Raw genomic sequence first — 17,123 nt, 5'->3', positions numbered from 1 at the left:
GAACCTTTCAGTCCGCAGGCCGACGCTCTATCCATTTAGCCAAACTGGTTTCGGCTATTTGACTTTTTAAAAAACTACAAACATGTATATGCAGGCAAGAAAAAACATGAAAATCTTCTGTTACAGAATAATAACTAAGTGGTTTTATTTTTTAATGTGGATATTTTACCCCTAAATTTTCCCCCTTGAACATATCTTACTTTATAATTAGGAAAAAAGAAAGATGGAGTGTGTTTATCAATATCTATCTATCTATCTATCTAGTTCTATCTATTGAGAGAAAGCAAGTGTTCTAGAATAAATCAATTATATATTACTAGAGACCCAGTGCATGAATTCGTGCACAGGTGGGGTCCAGCTGGCCTATTGGGCCGGGGGAGGCGACACGGGATGTTGGCAGGCCAGCCCGCCCCCTGGTCAAGCTCCCGATAGAGGGGACAATTTGCATATTAGCTTTTTATTATATAGGATTGTAGTATTCATTTTCTGGGTGTCTGGTATTGGTATAATATTGTGCTAGGTCTGAGGAAAATTCAAAAAGAAATCAAGCACAGATACTTACCATTTCAACAATTGTGCTGTTATTGTTTCCCATGTTTTAGGTCTTGTGCCAGGTACTAAGGCTGCAAAGGTGAGCAAGTCAAGTTTGCTAGTGCGAGGATCGGGTGCTTGCCTCCCAGGAACATAACTGTTTAATGGATGAACATGGACCAATGCAAAAATTAATAAGTAACATGTTCCGGGTCCAAAATTAGAGACAGGTATAAAGTGCTATCAGATAATAGGCAACACAGTCCTGAGCAAGTCGGTGAGATCAGTTTGGGATGCTTACTGCATTTTAAAAAGAACAAAAGCAATGTGGGCTGGTGAAAAGGAAGGGAGTGGTTGATCAAAGCAGGGTAACTCTTAAGTGCCAAGAAATAGAGGACTTTGTCTTGGGTGAGGAGGTGAGCCAGCTATCTGTCTAGAAAAGGGCTTCCTAACCTGAAACTATATAACAACATTATGTGCACGTGCCTGTTCCATGCCATGCGAGTCATCAGATGCTCAAAGGGGGTTTGACTGCAGTTTGCACAGACTCTTGATGAGTCCCCAGATATAATTCCTATGCAAGAAAGAAAAAAAAAGCTGGAGAAAAAAACAAGTTAGCCAGAAAACTCTTAGGTAGACGGTAACAACATCCAAAAGATTACACTACAGCAGTTCCTGCTAATGCAGCGGTTCTCAACCTGTGGGTCGTGAGCTCTTTGGGGGTCGAACAACCCTTTCACAGGGGTAGCCTGAATACATCCTGCATATCAGATATTTACATTACGATTCATAACAGTAGCAACATTACAGTTATGAAGTAGCAACAAAAATAATTTTACGGTTGGGGGTCACCACAACATGAGGAACTGTATTAAAGGGCCGCGGCATCAGGAAGGTTGAGAACCACTGCACTAATGACACTCAGAAGCTCTGTTTTCCTCTCTCACCTTTAAATTCCTCAACCTGCCTCTGGCAGCCTCCCAACTTCCACCTATCCTCCCCGCCAGCCTAACTTTTCTTTATTCTTCTAGGTTCTTGGTTCTTAACCTTTTCACCTTCTACCCAAACTGCCTCCATATCACTGACCCTTCCTTCTCGGCCTGTTTTTTTTTCTCAGGTCGCTCATAACACCACGCACTCCCGGTTTTCCTCCTGCTTCACTAGGCATCTCTTAGTCTGCATTCCAAGATACTTTTTATTTGCTCCACTTTTTTTTTTTTAAACTTTTCATTTTGAAATAGTAGTAGTTTCACAGGAAGTTGCAAAAAAGTGTCCAGGGAAGGCCCATATACTCTTTACCCAGTTTCCTGCAATGCTAGCATTTTATATGACACCAGTACAATATCAAAACCAGGAAGATGGCATCAGTGCAGTCTGAGTTTATTCAGGTTGCCTCAGCTTTATAGTCACGTGTGTGTGTGTGTGTGTGTGTGTGGTTCTGTGCAATATTGTCACGTGTCTAGTTTTGTTTAATTACCACCAGAACTGCTCCATAATCACGGGTTCGCTGATGCTGCCCTTTTATGGCTACCATCTACCCCCAACCCTAAACCCAGGCAGCCACTTGTCTGTTCCCCATACCTATAATTTTGTCATTCAGGAATGTTATATACAAGAATATGTAACCTTTTGAGATTTTTTTTCCCATTCAACATAATTTCCTTGAGATTCATCCAACTTGTCGAGTCAGTCAATAGTTCATTCCTTTTTATTGCCGTGTAGTTTTTCCATGGCATGGATGTACCGGAGTTTGTCTCAATATTCCCCCACTGAAGGATGTTTGGGTCATTTCCAATTTTTGGCTATTATGAATAAAACTTCTACGAGCATTCGTGTCTATATATGAAATGATGTATCGTATGAGCCTAAGATTTTATTTTCCTGGCTAAATATATGTGCAAGAGTGCAATTGCTGGGTTATGTGTTAAGGGCATATTTAGTTTTTTAAGAAACTGCCCAACTGTTTTTCAGAGTGGCTGTACCATTTTACATTTCTACCAGCAGTGTATGAGTGATCCTGTTTCTCCATAGCCTTCCCAACACTTGGTGTTTTTAACTTTTCATTTGAGCCATTCTGATAGGTATGTAGTACCATCTCATTGTGGTTTTAATTTGCGTTTTCCTAATGGCTAATGTCGACGTTTTTTTCATGTACTTATTTGCCATTTGTATGCCTTCTTTGGCCAAATGTCTGTTAATATATTTTGCCCATTTTTTAAGGGGCTTGTTTGGAGTTTCTTGTTTAATTTTTGAGCGTTCTTTACGTAGTCTACATATGAGATCTTTGTTCAGTATGTGGTTTGCAAATATCTCCTTCCAGTTTTAGTTTGTCTTTTATTCTTCTTAAGGGGCTATTAGTTTCCTATGGCTTTGTAACAAATTGCCACAAACTTGGTGGCATAAAACAATAAGTTTATTCTCTTGTTTTTCTGCAGGCCAGGAGTCAGCAGTTTCTCTGGGCCACCAATGTTTCAGCAGGGCTGAGCGCCCTCTGGAGGCTCTAGAGGACATAATTCCTCAGCTTTTCCAGGTCTTAAAGGCATTGTTCATTCAGTTTTGAGAGATGTTAGCATCTGTGTAACCCAATTTCCTTATGTCCCTTTCCAACCGATCAATCTACACATCCCCTTCCAGGAAGCAACCACCATTTCAATTTCTCTCTTTGTAGTTTAATTTTGTCTAGTCTAGTACTTCCCATCCTCTGCTTTGTGTTGAACTTCTTTTATCCAGCATGTCTGAGGCTGATGTGTGTATCAGCACTTCGTCCCTTTTTATTGCTCGGTTGTATGCCACTGTGTGCATAGACCACAGGTGGTTCATCCATTCTTTTGTTGATGGACACCAGTGCTATTTCCAGATTTGGGCTGTTGCGAATCAATCTATTATGACCATTCTTTTGCTGGTTTTTTTTTTTTTTTTGGTAGATATACAATCCCTTTTCTTAAAGAAACACTCAGGAGTTGAATTTGTCCATAGGTGATACGTTTGTTTACTTTTAAAGGAAACTTACAAAATTTCTCCAAGGTGGTTGAGCCATTTTCCCCTAGAGTGCTCCTCAGCTTTTCTTGTCTCCCTTAGCGCAGAAGTCACCTGTATGTTACTGGAACGCTAGAAGATATTGTCCTTTTTGGAGAAACAAAATTAACCAAGTAGAATTTCAACAAGGAAAGATTTTTAAGAAAGGATTTATATCATTGATTCTTCTACCTCTTTGCAAATATATATATATATACTCTCTCTGAAAAGGTGCATAGACCCTGGAAATTTAAGAACAAGAGTCAATAAGTCTTTTGATCACCTCTGCTTCCAATGAGGAAAAATACATCAGGGGCTCAGGACCTATGGAGGGATTTGTTCCTGATCTCCCTTCATATGGACACCCAGAGAGCAAAGGCACTAAGCACGGAACTGTATCTGAGAGAAGGGAAAGGCCAGTCACCTTTCTTCGTTCTAGTATTTACACATGCGTTTACTGCTCTTGCTGCATCTATTTCTTTCTTGTAGTCCTTTCAAGTATTCAACATTACATCTTAGATTTTCCACTTTGTTTTTCAGGCCAAAGAAGCCCTAGAAAATATTGAAGTTCCTGTTGGCTGCCTTATGGTCTACAACAATGAAGTTGTGGGGAAAGGAAGGAATGAAGTTAACCAAACCAAAAATGTATGTGAGTATAATTGCATATACAGGGCAGTGACAATAAAAGTGGATGCAGTTATCACAGCTGGTGAGATGATGGGTCTCTGTAACAGAGTCCAATAAGGTATCAATGGAAGGGTAGTTTCCCTAAACATCTCTTTTTTTGAATGCCTTTTTTTTTCTTTTGATTCTAAAAGTGACACATGTTGACTTTAACACTTGAGTGTAAACCTAAGAGGCAGTTTTATTACATTGGTATGTCAGTGTAGAAGAAATGAGTCTTCTCCATTTTAAGCAAAGTTAATATAGGAAAATTTCACTTTATAAAACATCTCTATTTAACTCATATCGCATTCTTTAGTAGCTCTAAAAGGATGTGTAAAGAAGCTATTTCTATTTCAGATAATTCAGTGGGATGAAGTCTCCACTACATGGAGTATGTATACTTCACTAGGTTGTGAGACTTCCATTTATTGTGGCTAGGGTGGGAAGTTCATGAATTAAGGCAGCCCTTCTTGAATGTGGTATCACAACAGTGTGTCCCAGTAACTATAGATGAAGTGTCAGATTTTATGATTATGAGAAGTACTCGGTGGACTCAAGGAGAGCCTAAGCCCACTCTCACAGACTTTGATCTTGTTGTGTGACCTTGCCAGCCAGGGAATAAGCTGGTGTTGGTGCTAGTGCTATGTGGACTTTCAAGTTCATCCATCTTATCTATCAAAGACAAAACTGAGACTTAGCAAAACACATGCAAAGTGGGAACACAGATTCCCAAAGCAGTTATGTGGGTGTCAAAATACCCATGAGATAAGTAATAAACATAATACAGCTATAAGTGACTATATAGATACTATGTTTGGGAGTAGAATTTTGTATTTTAGATAATTGTCATATCTCCCCATTTATATTTTGCGATTTATTTGGCACAGTATCTTTTACATAAGAACTTTGAATGTCCTAACAATATCCATCTTATGGCCCATGACATGTGTTTCTTCTTTACTTTGAAATTAATCTGGATTTATTTTGGTATTCTGTGTCCTATACTAGATACCCCATAATCCCAGTATAGAAAGACTCCTGACCCCAAATGAGGAGACCTGAGTCCTACTTTGGCTTCAATGCCACCTCCACTCCCCTGTTACCACCGTTACCACCTGTTCCATTGTGCGGCTTTAATACGTTCTGTCTTAGCTTCTGGTTCTTCTGCCATAAAAGAGGAAGTTGCTTAATATGATTCATTCCAACAATTACTTATTGAGAACTATGGGGAGATTTGATTTGGTCATTCTGAATCTGATTTATAAAAAGCACTCGAGTTGGGGAAACTTTTTCAAGCTCCCCGGTGGGTTCTGGTATGCTTCCAGGTTTGGGAACCTCTTTTCTAAAATCCCTTCTGACTCTGAGTTTATAATCCTGGCTTTCATGGTACTTGGGCCACTGTGCCAGCATTTTTCACAACCTGTCCTTGGTCACAGGTAGATGAGCAACTTTCTGTTTACCCTACCAGACTTTAGTCTTGTTGAGGAGAGTTTTTATTCCACACAGAATTTAGCACAGTGGCTTGGACATAGATAACACTCAATATAAGTTTGTTGATAAATGTGATGATCATGATATGCCTGCAACCAAGGCATGTGCCCCCGACCGGAATTGAACCTGGGACCCCTCAGTCTGCAGGGCGGCGCTCTATCCACTGAGCCAAACTGGTGCTGGCTTGACCTGTCACTATGACACACACTGACCACCAGGGGGTAGACACTCAATGCAGGAGCTGCCCCCTGGTGGTCAGTGTGCTCCCACAGCCAACCTCCCATGGTCTGTCCCCCTAGCCATTGGGGTGTTCAGTGTACTCCCACAGCAATCTGTGGCCAGCCAACCTCCTGCAGTCCCTCCTCCCAGCCGGCCGGCCCTGATTGGGACTATGCAAGACGGCCTCGATCACCGATCACCGGTCAGGCCTAGGAACCCCATCCATGCACGAACTCGTACACCGGGTCTCTAGTTATAAATAATTATTGCATAGCAGAGTATATTATAACATTATACAGCATGTGCTTCCCATAATTCAGATTGCTTTGAGAGGTATAGAAACCACTGTACCCCATTTTACCTATGGGTAAACCAAGACTTAGAGAAGATATGTAACTTGCTCAAGGCCACATAATTAGTAATGTCACAATAAGGATTCATATTTAAACATGGTTGATTCCAAGTGCTGTGTGATTTCCCCTTTATTCTACTGCTTACATGAGGTATCTGAGAGCTATACCAAAAATCTGCCATTATATACAATCTTATCCCAAAGAAAATGCGAGACAGTCAGTAAAAACTAAATGTAAATTTGCTTAGAGTGAAGTCAGTGACAACCTTGAAAACATTTGAAATCGGAGCACATTCTTATGAAAGTTTCAATCCTTCCCTAAAATATTCAGAAATACTAGGATCATATTTTTAAGACACATCTTCACTGTGGCATTTTAATTGAAGGAACATCCCCCAACTTCTTAGGTACTTACCAGTAACTAAAATATAGCATGATTCGTACAGCATTTCAGATGAAATGTCTTTTTTGGCGATGTTTTTTTTTTTTTAATTAATTAATTTATTTTTTGGTGATGTTATGGAACTTGACCTGGGGACTATGTTGTCAACTGCTAAGAGTGTCCTGAAACCTCCATTCTTTAAAACGTTGGCAGAAATAGGAGGCCCAATTTTTTCGGTATTTATTTTTGAATAGTTGCAGAATACAGTTACATGTAGCAAGCATTGTCAAGGCAAGCTCCTCTCTCTTTTCAGGCTACTCGACATGCAGAAATGGTGGCCATCGACCAGGCCCTCGCCTGGTGCCGGGCGAGCGGCCGGAGCCCCGCGGCGGTGTTCGAGCGCACGGTGCTGTACGTCACGGTGGAGCCGTGCATCATGTGCGCAGCTGCCCTCCGCCTCCTGAGTATCCTTGGGCTAATGTCTGTACCCTTCCTGTGAACTTGAAAGTGGCCCGACAGGTAACCTGTCCCTACTTAGGAAACAAATTCTAGGAGGTGAAGGCCAAAAAGCTTTAGAAAGTTTTTTAAATAGTAAAATAACCTTTTTAACCTTCTATAAACATGTAGCTAGTATATAAGCTAGAGATAGAAAAGCTTAGCACTAATTTGAACTGTAATAGAAGAATAAATCATAATTTAAGTTAAAATAGGATTAAACTACATAAGGAAAGGTCTGGAAAAAAATGCACCTAAGGCTTGCCTTGGGATAATAGATTTTGGTGATTTAAAAATTTTCTTTCTCCGTTTATATATTTGTTTTTTAATTTTTTAAAAATATATTTTTATTGATTTCAGAGAGGAAGGGAGAGAGAAAGAGAGATAGACACATCAATGATGAGAGAGAAACATTGATTGGCTGCCTCCTGCACGCCCTCTACTGGGGATCGAGCCAGCAACCCAGGCATGAGCCCTAGACTGGAATCCAACCTGGACCCTTCAGTCCGCAGGCCAATGCTCTATCCACCTTGCCAAACCACCTAGGGCCATTTATAGGTTTTTATTCATTTACTTTTGCCATAAATACCTATTATGATATATGACAAATTTTGTCAGGAGTCAATACAAATTAAAGAACAAACCAATACATTATGATGTCGTTGTAAATAATGGGAAATTGATAGTTACAGCTCTTTGTATTTCATAGAGTAAGTGACACAAATACTGAGTGCTGCAAGTTAGTCTCTAAAGATTTAAAAAATGTATGTAATAATTTAAAACTCAGTTTCACACTTGCATGTTTTTATCTACATATTTTACTGTGTATGGGTGAAACATTTGATCACTTTAAAAAAAGACAGAGGGTTTTGTGTCTGATAAAACGTACAAGCTTGATAAAGAGGCTAGTTATGGTCAACAGGATTCTGTCCCCATCCTGCCGTACAGAGTGGTTCAGCTTTAGCCCGTTTTGTACGGGGCCACAGGACATATTTTATTTGGGGAAAGCACAGGTAACCAAATGTTATCTTTACAAGGTGAAAATCTCTGGGTTAAATTCCTGCCTCTTTGTTGGCTGTGATTCTCTAATGATTCCAAAACAACTGATTTAGGGAAAACCAGAGAGAATATCAAACTGAACATTTGCCAGTGACATATTTAGTTTTCATTCTCTTTGCAATTGTGAGGTATTAATTTCTAAATCCTTTAAACCTCTTTTGTGTAACTGCATTGCATGATGTTTAAGCTTAAGCCCAAGCTTAGTTGTTTTTAAGAATAGCATGAGCGTTCCTCTCCAGAATGGCCGGTCTTAAATCCTAGTTTTGTCTTGAACTGCGCATTCTCTGTAGGACCTTAATTCTCTCACATAAATCCCGCTGGTTGTGTATGGCTGTCAGAATGAACGTTTTGGCGGTTGTGGCTCTGTTCTCGATATTGCCTCTGCTGATTTACCAAATACTGGGAGACCGTTTCAGGTAACATGAACTGTTACGCTTTTTCTTTCTTTCTGATGACTTTGATCTCATCATGGGCTTGTGAAGGGTGAGCATGTGGTGGGTATACCAGAAACCATGATAGAACTAGACAGGCTCTCAGGACTGCTGATCGAGTTCAGTGTGAGTGACAGGCAGTCATTTCCGGGTGTGTGCCCAGCTTGGAATCAACCGAACCTCTGTGGGAGGAGCGTGCCCAGCCTTCCGAGGGATCTCCTGACAACCTTCGCCCCGGCCGGGAGGCATGCCCGAGGACACTGCCGCTGTTGGCGTTTTCACTCCGTGAGTGTTTCCGGCTCCCTGCTCTACCAAGTTTGTGTGAAGCTTGGCCTCTGACAGTGACAGTAGATGCTGTTTACCATAAACACAGTGTTTTTGCACAAATTCAATAATTTTGCTCTATTGCCACATACTATTTTTGGTGCGTAGCAATCAATACCTGTATTTTTATATTTTCCCTGCCCTTGATGTCTGAGCGGGTAGTTCCAGTGGAGTCCTGGGGGCACAGGCCAGCGAGGGTGAGGTTGAGGAGGCAATGAGAGCCTCCAAAGTGAAGGCCATGATTCTGAAAAATTCTCAGGGAGCAGCGGGGGAGCAGCTTGCCTGGGCTCAGGGTAGAAGGAAGGTCATTGGGCTGTCTTCCCCAGCTTTATTGAGCTATTGTTGACATCTAGCATTGTGTAAGTTGAAGCTGTAAAACATGATGATTTGATACATGTATATATTGTGACAAGTTTACCAAAATAAGGTGAGTTAACACATCCTTCACCTCACATAGTTACCATGTTGTTGTTGTTGCTCTGGTGAGAACATTTAAACTCTACTCTCATAGCAACTGTCGTATATCTAGGGTATTATCCAAAGTCAGACAGAAAAAGACAAATACTGCAGGATTTCACTTATATGTGGAATCCAAACGTGTTGAACTTGTAGGAGGTTATTTGTTTTGATGGGGAAGGTTTATGCAGCCTCTGTGGGCACAGGAGAAAGGGGCTCAATTTGAGCAGCAGACCGAGCCTGCCAGCCCTCTGTGCCGCTGCTCGCTGGGTCCCTCCTGTCCTGTATGCTGCCTCCAGGCGGGCCTCCCTGAAGATTCTGCTCTTATCCTTTCATGCATCTCAGAAGGGTGCAATGTATCCAGTTCAAACTCCTGCGACAAGCTTTCAAAGCCCTATATATTTTGACTTGTGTTTATCTCTCATTTCTTTCCTTATACTCCCTTAATAATTGCCCCTGCCCCATCAGCTGGTTTCCTCCCACACAACCCAAGCTTGTTCTTATTCTTTACCTAATATGCTCTGTTTAACCTCTTTAAGTGTTCTATCATTAAGGCAAGTTCAAGTTTCAGATCCTTACGTTACCACAATTTCGCTTTCTTCCATGTTGTTCTTTTCTCCCAATTAGGTACCAAGATAGCACAAAGTGAACACTTAAAAAATCCTCTATAGTAAGTAAGGATTGACAATTGTTTTCCCCTGTAAGGAGCCTGATAGTAAATATTTTAATCTTTGTGCGCCATTTATGTCTCTGTCGCATATTCCTATTTCTTTAACACTTTAAAAATATAAAACCCCTTTTTAGCTAACCATTTTTAGCAGTGGACAGACAACCATAGCTATAGTATCAAACACTTAATGGGCCACAGTAAATAAGAGCAGATAAAAAATAATTAATGCTTAATGAGCCCTTATGATGTGCTAAGTTCTTGACAGGCATGATTTTATTTAATTTTATTGAATCCTCACAAATCCTTCTGGGTTAAATTGCTATAATTAAATACATTTTACATATGAGGAAACTGAGGCATAGAGACTTTAAGAAACTTACCCAAGATCACATAGTTCATAACTTCAATAGTAGTTAATTGAGAAATAATAATTAGTTGATTGAGAGTGATATTTGACAGGCCAGATAGCTATTCATTTGGAAACATGCTTCCCGTGTTACTAATATCCACAAAGTGTATTAGCATGATCTGTTTATATAACTATATATTGCCTTTTTTTTATGGAACACAACACACATTATCATAGTCCTCTGTTCATTCTGAACTTTCTCTTTTCATCAGTGCATTCCGGGGTATCGGGCTGAGGAAGCAGTGGAAATGTTAAAGAACTTCTACAAACAAGAAAATCCAAACGGTCAGTGTTCCCTATGGTATATAAAGTACCTCACTTCAAACAAATCAGGACAAAGAGAGTCTGACACAGCCTGCCTCTTCACCTTCTCTTCTTCTTTTCTGTCCTCCTCACAGCACCAAAATCAAAGGTTCGGAAAAAGGAGTGTCCGAGATCCTGAGTTTGTTCTAACGAAAGACTAATGCCGCTGGATGAAATTCTTGCCTGAGTGCTGGTGACATCATTGAATCAGATGTTGTATATCGTCCTTAACCTGTGGGAAAAATGGTCTCTCATCATTTGCTCTGTTAAAGGAACAAATGAACACTTTGACAAAGTCTGACAATTGCAATAAACTATTAACTAGTTTTTCCACAAGCTGGAAAGTAAAAGATTGAGGTTTTAGAAATTAGTAAGCAGGACAATGCACTTCTTGCCAAAAGCATCACCAGTTCATGACAGTGCTATCAGAGCAGGTACCTGCAGGTGCAGTTACCTGGCGTGTCTGCGCCAGGCTGTGCCACTGCGGACCCCTGCCCCACGCCTGGCATTGCAGAATTGCATTCTTCATTCTTTGCAGCCGCCATGTTCTCCCAGAGTGTTGGGGGCCCGTGACTTTCTTGGAAATTGTCTACGTTGCATACCTGTAGACCATGATTATATGGTCTTTTGAACAGATTTTTGCCTTTATAAAGCATTTAGAGGAAATGCGTATTCTAAAACAAGTGCTTAAGTGTCATTTTAAATTGCAACATATTGCTAAAATAAAACCGTATTTGTGCCTTTTTTGAAGATGGATATGTTAAAAATAGAAGATAAAAGCACAAAGGGGACAATTCCTTCTTTGTTATTGAGCAACTGTATTGGGAATCAGTGAACAAAACAAAGCATGCTGCCCTCATGGAGCTTATGTTCTAGCAGGGGAGACAGATACTAGGTTAGCATGTGAGAGGGTGGTCCGGATTAGGCAAAACGAACGGGCATGCCGTTGGTGGTGGGAATGCTGGTTGCACAATTAAATAGAATGGTTACTTTGATCTGAAATCGAATACAGTTCTTTCTTTTTATAAAAATCCAGATTTAGAATTTAAAGTCTGAAATTGTACAGTGTGAACGCAGCCCTGGGAAGGATATCCACAGCCGGCACTCCCGGATATTCGCGCTGACTGGAGTGCGGTGCTGCAGAGCTGGGCTGCAGTGCTCCGCGTCTGCCCAGAAGGGGGCCTCCGCGTTCTACCGGAAGCCCGGCTCCAGGCTCTGGACAGCAGCTCCTCAGTTGCATTTCTTCAGTGGGTTCATTTCCTTGCTACAAAGCATCTGTATTGTTGGTTCTGCCATTTGAGCGATGTCTCTGACTTGTTTGTTTTGAATTACATTACAGGCTGGAAAGTAATTGTGAAAGTCTTTTTATATTGCTGAGCGTAGCAGCTAATCACAGTGACATGCTGCAGAGGATTTAGAATTGCTCCATTTTGTACATGTGCGTTTTTAACTGCATTTGAGTTTTATGGAGAAGAATAAGCATGATTTTAAATCTATGTTACATGTAACTTCTCTTCAATTTCCCCTTCTTTTAAGATTATCCTCTCGTTAAATTTTAGTGCTTTGACTAGTTTATTCCTATGTGTAGTCGGTCATAATTCATTTCTGGCTCCTTATGCTTTTCGGCAAGCAGACGTCATTGCACTTATTGTCTTCATATCATTTTCTGGAGGATTATTTGCAGACAAAAAAACTTGGAATCTTTCCTCCAGAGAATACCACCCAGTATGTCTGGTTAAGCATCGTATGCCAAGTAGGTTCTTAGTAAACAAGTGTTAAATAGAATTATTAATTGGAATTTTTTGGGAAATGAGCAATAAGGAGAATATCTAGGGTAAAAAGCCAAAACCAAAAATGGTATGTGGCTATTTTAACCCAGAGATAGTCACTACTAAAAGGATCTAGAAAGTAATAAAACTATAAACAGGAAAGGATCTAATATACTTACCAATATATATATGTTCTGGTTTTGTTGTGTTTTGGAGAGTGGGTATTTTCTAATTCTTAAGCATGGCTGGAAATTTTAATTTTGGTTATGACCTTTTTGATTATCCAGTGACTGACTTAGAAAAAGTCTCCTAAATTTTTGGTCTTAGGCACAGTTCCCTGCCTAATTATCATTATTATTATTTTTTTGGTGGGGGTGGGAGGGTGGGTGGTGGTCAGTATAGATGGTGTATTGCAAATTGGAGGTTGGCACCTCCTGTACTGGTATAGGACCATTATGGGGTCATAGACATTAAGGCTGAGGAATTCTGACGGCAATTTCGAGGTGGTGGGGAGGAGTTGTGGATATATGATGAGGTGATCCTGCTTTCTGTGTACTTCATTCTCCAGCTACTTAGACATGGCTTAAAATATTAAGATGCTCCAGTTAAAAAGATTGACTCCAAATGATTGATAATGATAGTGACTATCTAAGAGACTAGCTGAGAGACTTGCTTTGTGTATGAGATAATTCTGAAAGTTGTGGGATGCAAAAAGGTTCTAGCATTTCTACCCTATTTAGAGAGATTACTGGCAAGTGATTGCATGTATGTTGCTAGAGTATCCAATGTTTACTGGTTTTTGCAATGGACTCTGCTGAGAATGGGTGGTATATAATGCTCTGGCAGGCTTCGATCGCTGATAAGAGATCATGTTAAAATATCTTTGCACTTTCATGTTACTTGGCACAAGCATCACTTCCTGTGTTGTATTTGGAATATCATGGAGACATAATAGACAGCCAATGTAGGCAAGAACTATTCATTTTTCCTTAAATTCTCCGTTTGGAAATAATTTCAAATGATAGCAAAGTTGCAAAAATACCCATGTATCCCTTATTCTTCAAACCTATTGTTAACATTTTTCACCTTTAGTTTTATTATTTGCTCACTTTCTTCTTTCTCTATTGATATATAATGGTTTTTCTGAACCATTTGGTACAAAATTACATGCATCATACATCCCGGTCCTTTACCCTGAAATGTTTCAGTATTTCCTAGGCATGGGATATTCTCTTATATAATCACATTGATAGATTACTTTTATCTACTATGCTGCCCCCTGCTCTCCCCTGCGATGTTATCCATTCTGGGGTCCAATATCATGTGTCTCATGTGTCTTTAGCTTCTTTTAGTCGAACATTTCCATGGCCTCTCTGTTTTTTTTTTTTTTTTTTAAAATATATTTTATTGATTTTTTACAGAGAGGAAGGGAGAGAGATAGAGAGTTAGAAACATCGATGAGAGAGAAACATCGATCAGCTGCCTCCTGCACATCTCCCACTGGGGATGTGCCCGCAGCCCAGGTACATGCCCTTGACCGGAATCGAACCCGGGACCCTTGAGTCCGCAGGCCGACGCTCTATCCACTGAGCCAAACCGGTTTCGGCATGGCCTCTCTGTTTTTTAGGACATTTAAAAAAAATCATACAGTCCATCTGCCCCAACTTTTCCTTTTTTTCCTTCATAATAGGGTTTAGTCATGATTAGATTCAGGTTATGCCTTCTAGGTGAGGTTATGTTCTCAGTGTCATATCTGGAGGTACCCAAAAGCCATCTTCCTTCACCTGGTGAAGATTTTATCTGATGCTACACTATATAATTTCTAGAGGCCCGATGCATGAAATTTGTGCTAGGGTAGGCCTTCGCAGCCCCAGCTGCCTCGCAGCCTGCCCCCCCCCCGCCCCCCCCATCGATCGCCAGGCAGAGGGTGGCCTGGTCCTCCCTCTTTAAGGAGATTGCGTAGAACCCTGATTGCTCGCCCCGCTGGCCGGTGGCCTGGGCTTCCCTCTGAGGGACGATTGTGGGGCAATGGCACCCTGCCCCGCCCGCCCCCCAAATCGCATCTCACCTGCCTTGGCTGGCCTGGCGCCAGTGTGTGTCATAGCGTGGTTGTGGTTTTCTGGACGGTCGTTCTGCTGTTCAGTTGATTTGCATATTACACTTTTATTTTTATAGATTGTGTGTTTTTTATTTTTTTCATTTTCAATGAATAAACAGTTTGGATTGGGAAACAGTTACGTTGTTTTTTAAGTGTATTTGACATTGGCAGAAAGGAGGGGAAGAAAATTAATGACATAAATTTCAAAGCAACTGTTAAACTATTCGATTGTATGTTTTCTTTTTTATTATGTTTGCCAAAATTTACAAAATTCCCTAATAAGACAGTTTTAAAGAGGGATGTCTTAGTAAAAAATTGAAAGAAGTATCAGAAATTAGTTATATCTCTTGACTGCCTCAGCAAAACTAATAATTATATCAACTTAATTATATCTGATAAAAATAGAGTTTGGGGAAAATAAGCCTGTTTCTGGAATCACAGATGGACTGTAGTGATCCAATAGGATGTGTAATTCTAGGTAGGTAGTCATTTGGCCATAAAATAGTTTTCTTGGGTTTCCATAGAGACATCTAGACTTAAAATGTTTCAAGCACTGCTACGTTTAAAATGAGCACCACTAAAAATAGCAAAAGCCAAGGCTCTTAAAAAAAATTAAAAATGTTTGAAAGTAGTGAGATTCACGGTTAAAAATCCACGTTGGAGCCAAAGCTTGTCCTTCCCCGTCATTCTGCAGCAACTGGGGAAGAGGCACCGAGAACTGGTTTCCTGCCTTTTGGCAGAGGAAGGAGACTACATTGACTTCACCCATGAAGACAGCTGCCAACTATTTTCTAACCCATAACTGTTAATTGTATGTGGTGAGGGAAGGGGTGATGGGTGATGTTATTTTTATGGGTATAAGTTCTGGTGAAAGTTTGACATCTTTAGGATCTTACATTTTTTCAAGTGGAGTTAATAAAAACAGGCTCAGGGGGTTACTTCTTACCTGATTTTTAAGTGAATGTTGCAGTTGAAGAAGCAGGAACTTGGGAGTCTAGGGCAGGAGTTGGCAAGTGTGGCCCATGGGCCAAACCCAGCCTGCGGCCTATTTTGGTACCACTCACAAGTTTAAAATGGCTTACCTTTTTAAAAGGTTGAAAAAAATCAAAATAATTTAATGACTGGTGAGCATTAAATTTAAATTTCGGGGTCCATAAATTTAGGTTTTTTGGAACGCAGCCTGGCCCTTTAAGAGGAGGTTTGCTGCCCCCTGGCCTAGAGATTCTAAAATGTTGAGGTTGGATTTCCAAGGTGCTTGTTCAAGCTCTGTGAATTTTTGGAACTGAATAATGTGGCTCATTGTGCAACTGTGGTGAATTGCTTCAGTACCATGATTTTTTAACATTGGTTTATAAGTGTGAAAGGGAGATCCAAGACACTGACATATTTATTCCGCCTTAAAATATTTTGTTTCCTTATATACACTTTAAGAAAGTGGCAAGGAGAAAAGAATTTATCATTTTATTAGTGTTTCAAATAAACAATACATTTTATTCATAATCATCATAATAAAAATGTTATCAAGTATTTATCATCTTTAGGAACCGTTACTATAATGTCAAAAGTCTATTGGACTCTTAAAAACCAGAATCTTAACAGAATCTGTCTCCATGCCATCCCCTATCTCAGACCTTCCCCAATTTTCTCTGCAACACGTTTTGTAACCCTTTGATGCTAGAATCACATACACGAGTTTGAAAGAAAGACAAAAAATAAACATATATTAGATGTTCTATTATTATTATTATTATTGTTATTATTCACCCAGCATTGAGTTTAGGACCAGGCCTTATGGATAATAGACAAATACTAGGTATTTGAGGGAGACTTCCTGGAGGGAGACCAGCTGTGCCCTGAAAGGCACGTAGGATTTGGGAAGGTAAGCAAGAGCGTGAGGGTTAGCATCTGCAATATTAGGAGAGCGACAACGATGGAAGACACAGATGATGAATGCGTGGGCCAGGTGACTGTAGTGAAGATCCCCAACTTCTTTCTGAGAAGAAGTAATTTTTCATTCTCTTTCTGATGTGTGATTTCATACTTGTTCCTGGAGTATGTGTGGTTTGGGGAGAGGATTGCCAGGGACAGAGGTTGTCACACTCCAGTCACTGAGGTAAGCAGACTGGAAGTAGAGATTTAGGGATGGAACATGTTAATAGTAGGAGCCAATATTTACCTAGACCTTACTAGGTGCTCATATGTTACCTCATTAATCCTCACTACAATCCTTTGATTCAGTACTGTTATCTCCATTTTACATCAGGGAAACTGAGGCACAGGAGATTAAATACCTTGCCCAGGGTCTCAGAGTACTAAGTGACCATGTCAGAATGGGCTAGGTCATTGCAAGGTAACACTCTTTATGGGTTAGTGGCTGAGAACAAAGGTTTAATTCTCTCATGCTGCACTTCTTGTCCATCTAGTCAGGTCAGGGGGTAGCCATAACTCCCCCA

General features: G+C 40.3%; 1 protein-coding gene across 1 annotated transcript in view; it reads left to right on the top strand.

The window, feature by feature from the left end:
* ADAT2 (adenosine deaminase, tRNA-specific 2) overlaps positions 1–13,824 on the top strand; it is a 15,973-nt gene extending 2,149 nt beyond the window's left edge. Inside the window, exons 2-6 of the mRNA XM_006755383.2 lie at positions 4,087–4,191; positions 6,970–7,120; positions 8,520–8,626; positions 10,713–10,785; positions 10,899–13,824. Coding sequence (XP_006755446.1) covers positions 4,087–4,191; positions 6,970–7,120; positions 8,520–8,626; positions 10,713–10,785; positions 10,899–10,942 — 480 coding nt within the window. The 3' untranslated portion in view covers positions 10,943–13,824. The remainder of the gene's footprint in view (positions 1–4,086; positions 4,192–6,969; positions 7,121–8,519; positions 8,627–10,712; positions 10,786–10,898) is intronic.
* The last annotated feature ends 3,299 nt before the right edge of the window (positions 13,825–17,123 follow it).

This window comes from Myotis davidii, unplaced genomic scaffold (assembly GCF_000327345.1).
Source record: "Myotis davidii unplaced genomic scaffold, ASM32734v1 scaffold292, whole genome shotgun sequence".
Lineage (NCBI taxonomy): Eukaryota > Metazoa > Chordata > Mammalia > Chiroptera > Vespertilionidae > Myotis > Myotis davidii.
Note: the sequence above shows the minus strand (reverse complement) of the source record. Positions and strands in the feature narration are given on the sequence as shown.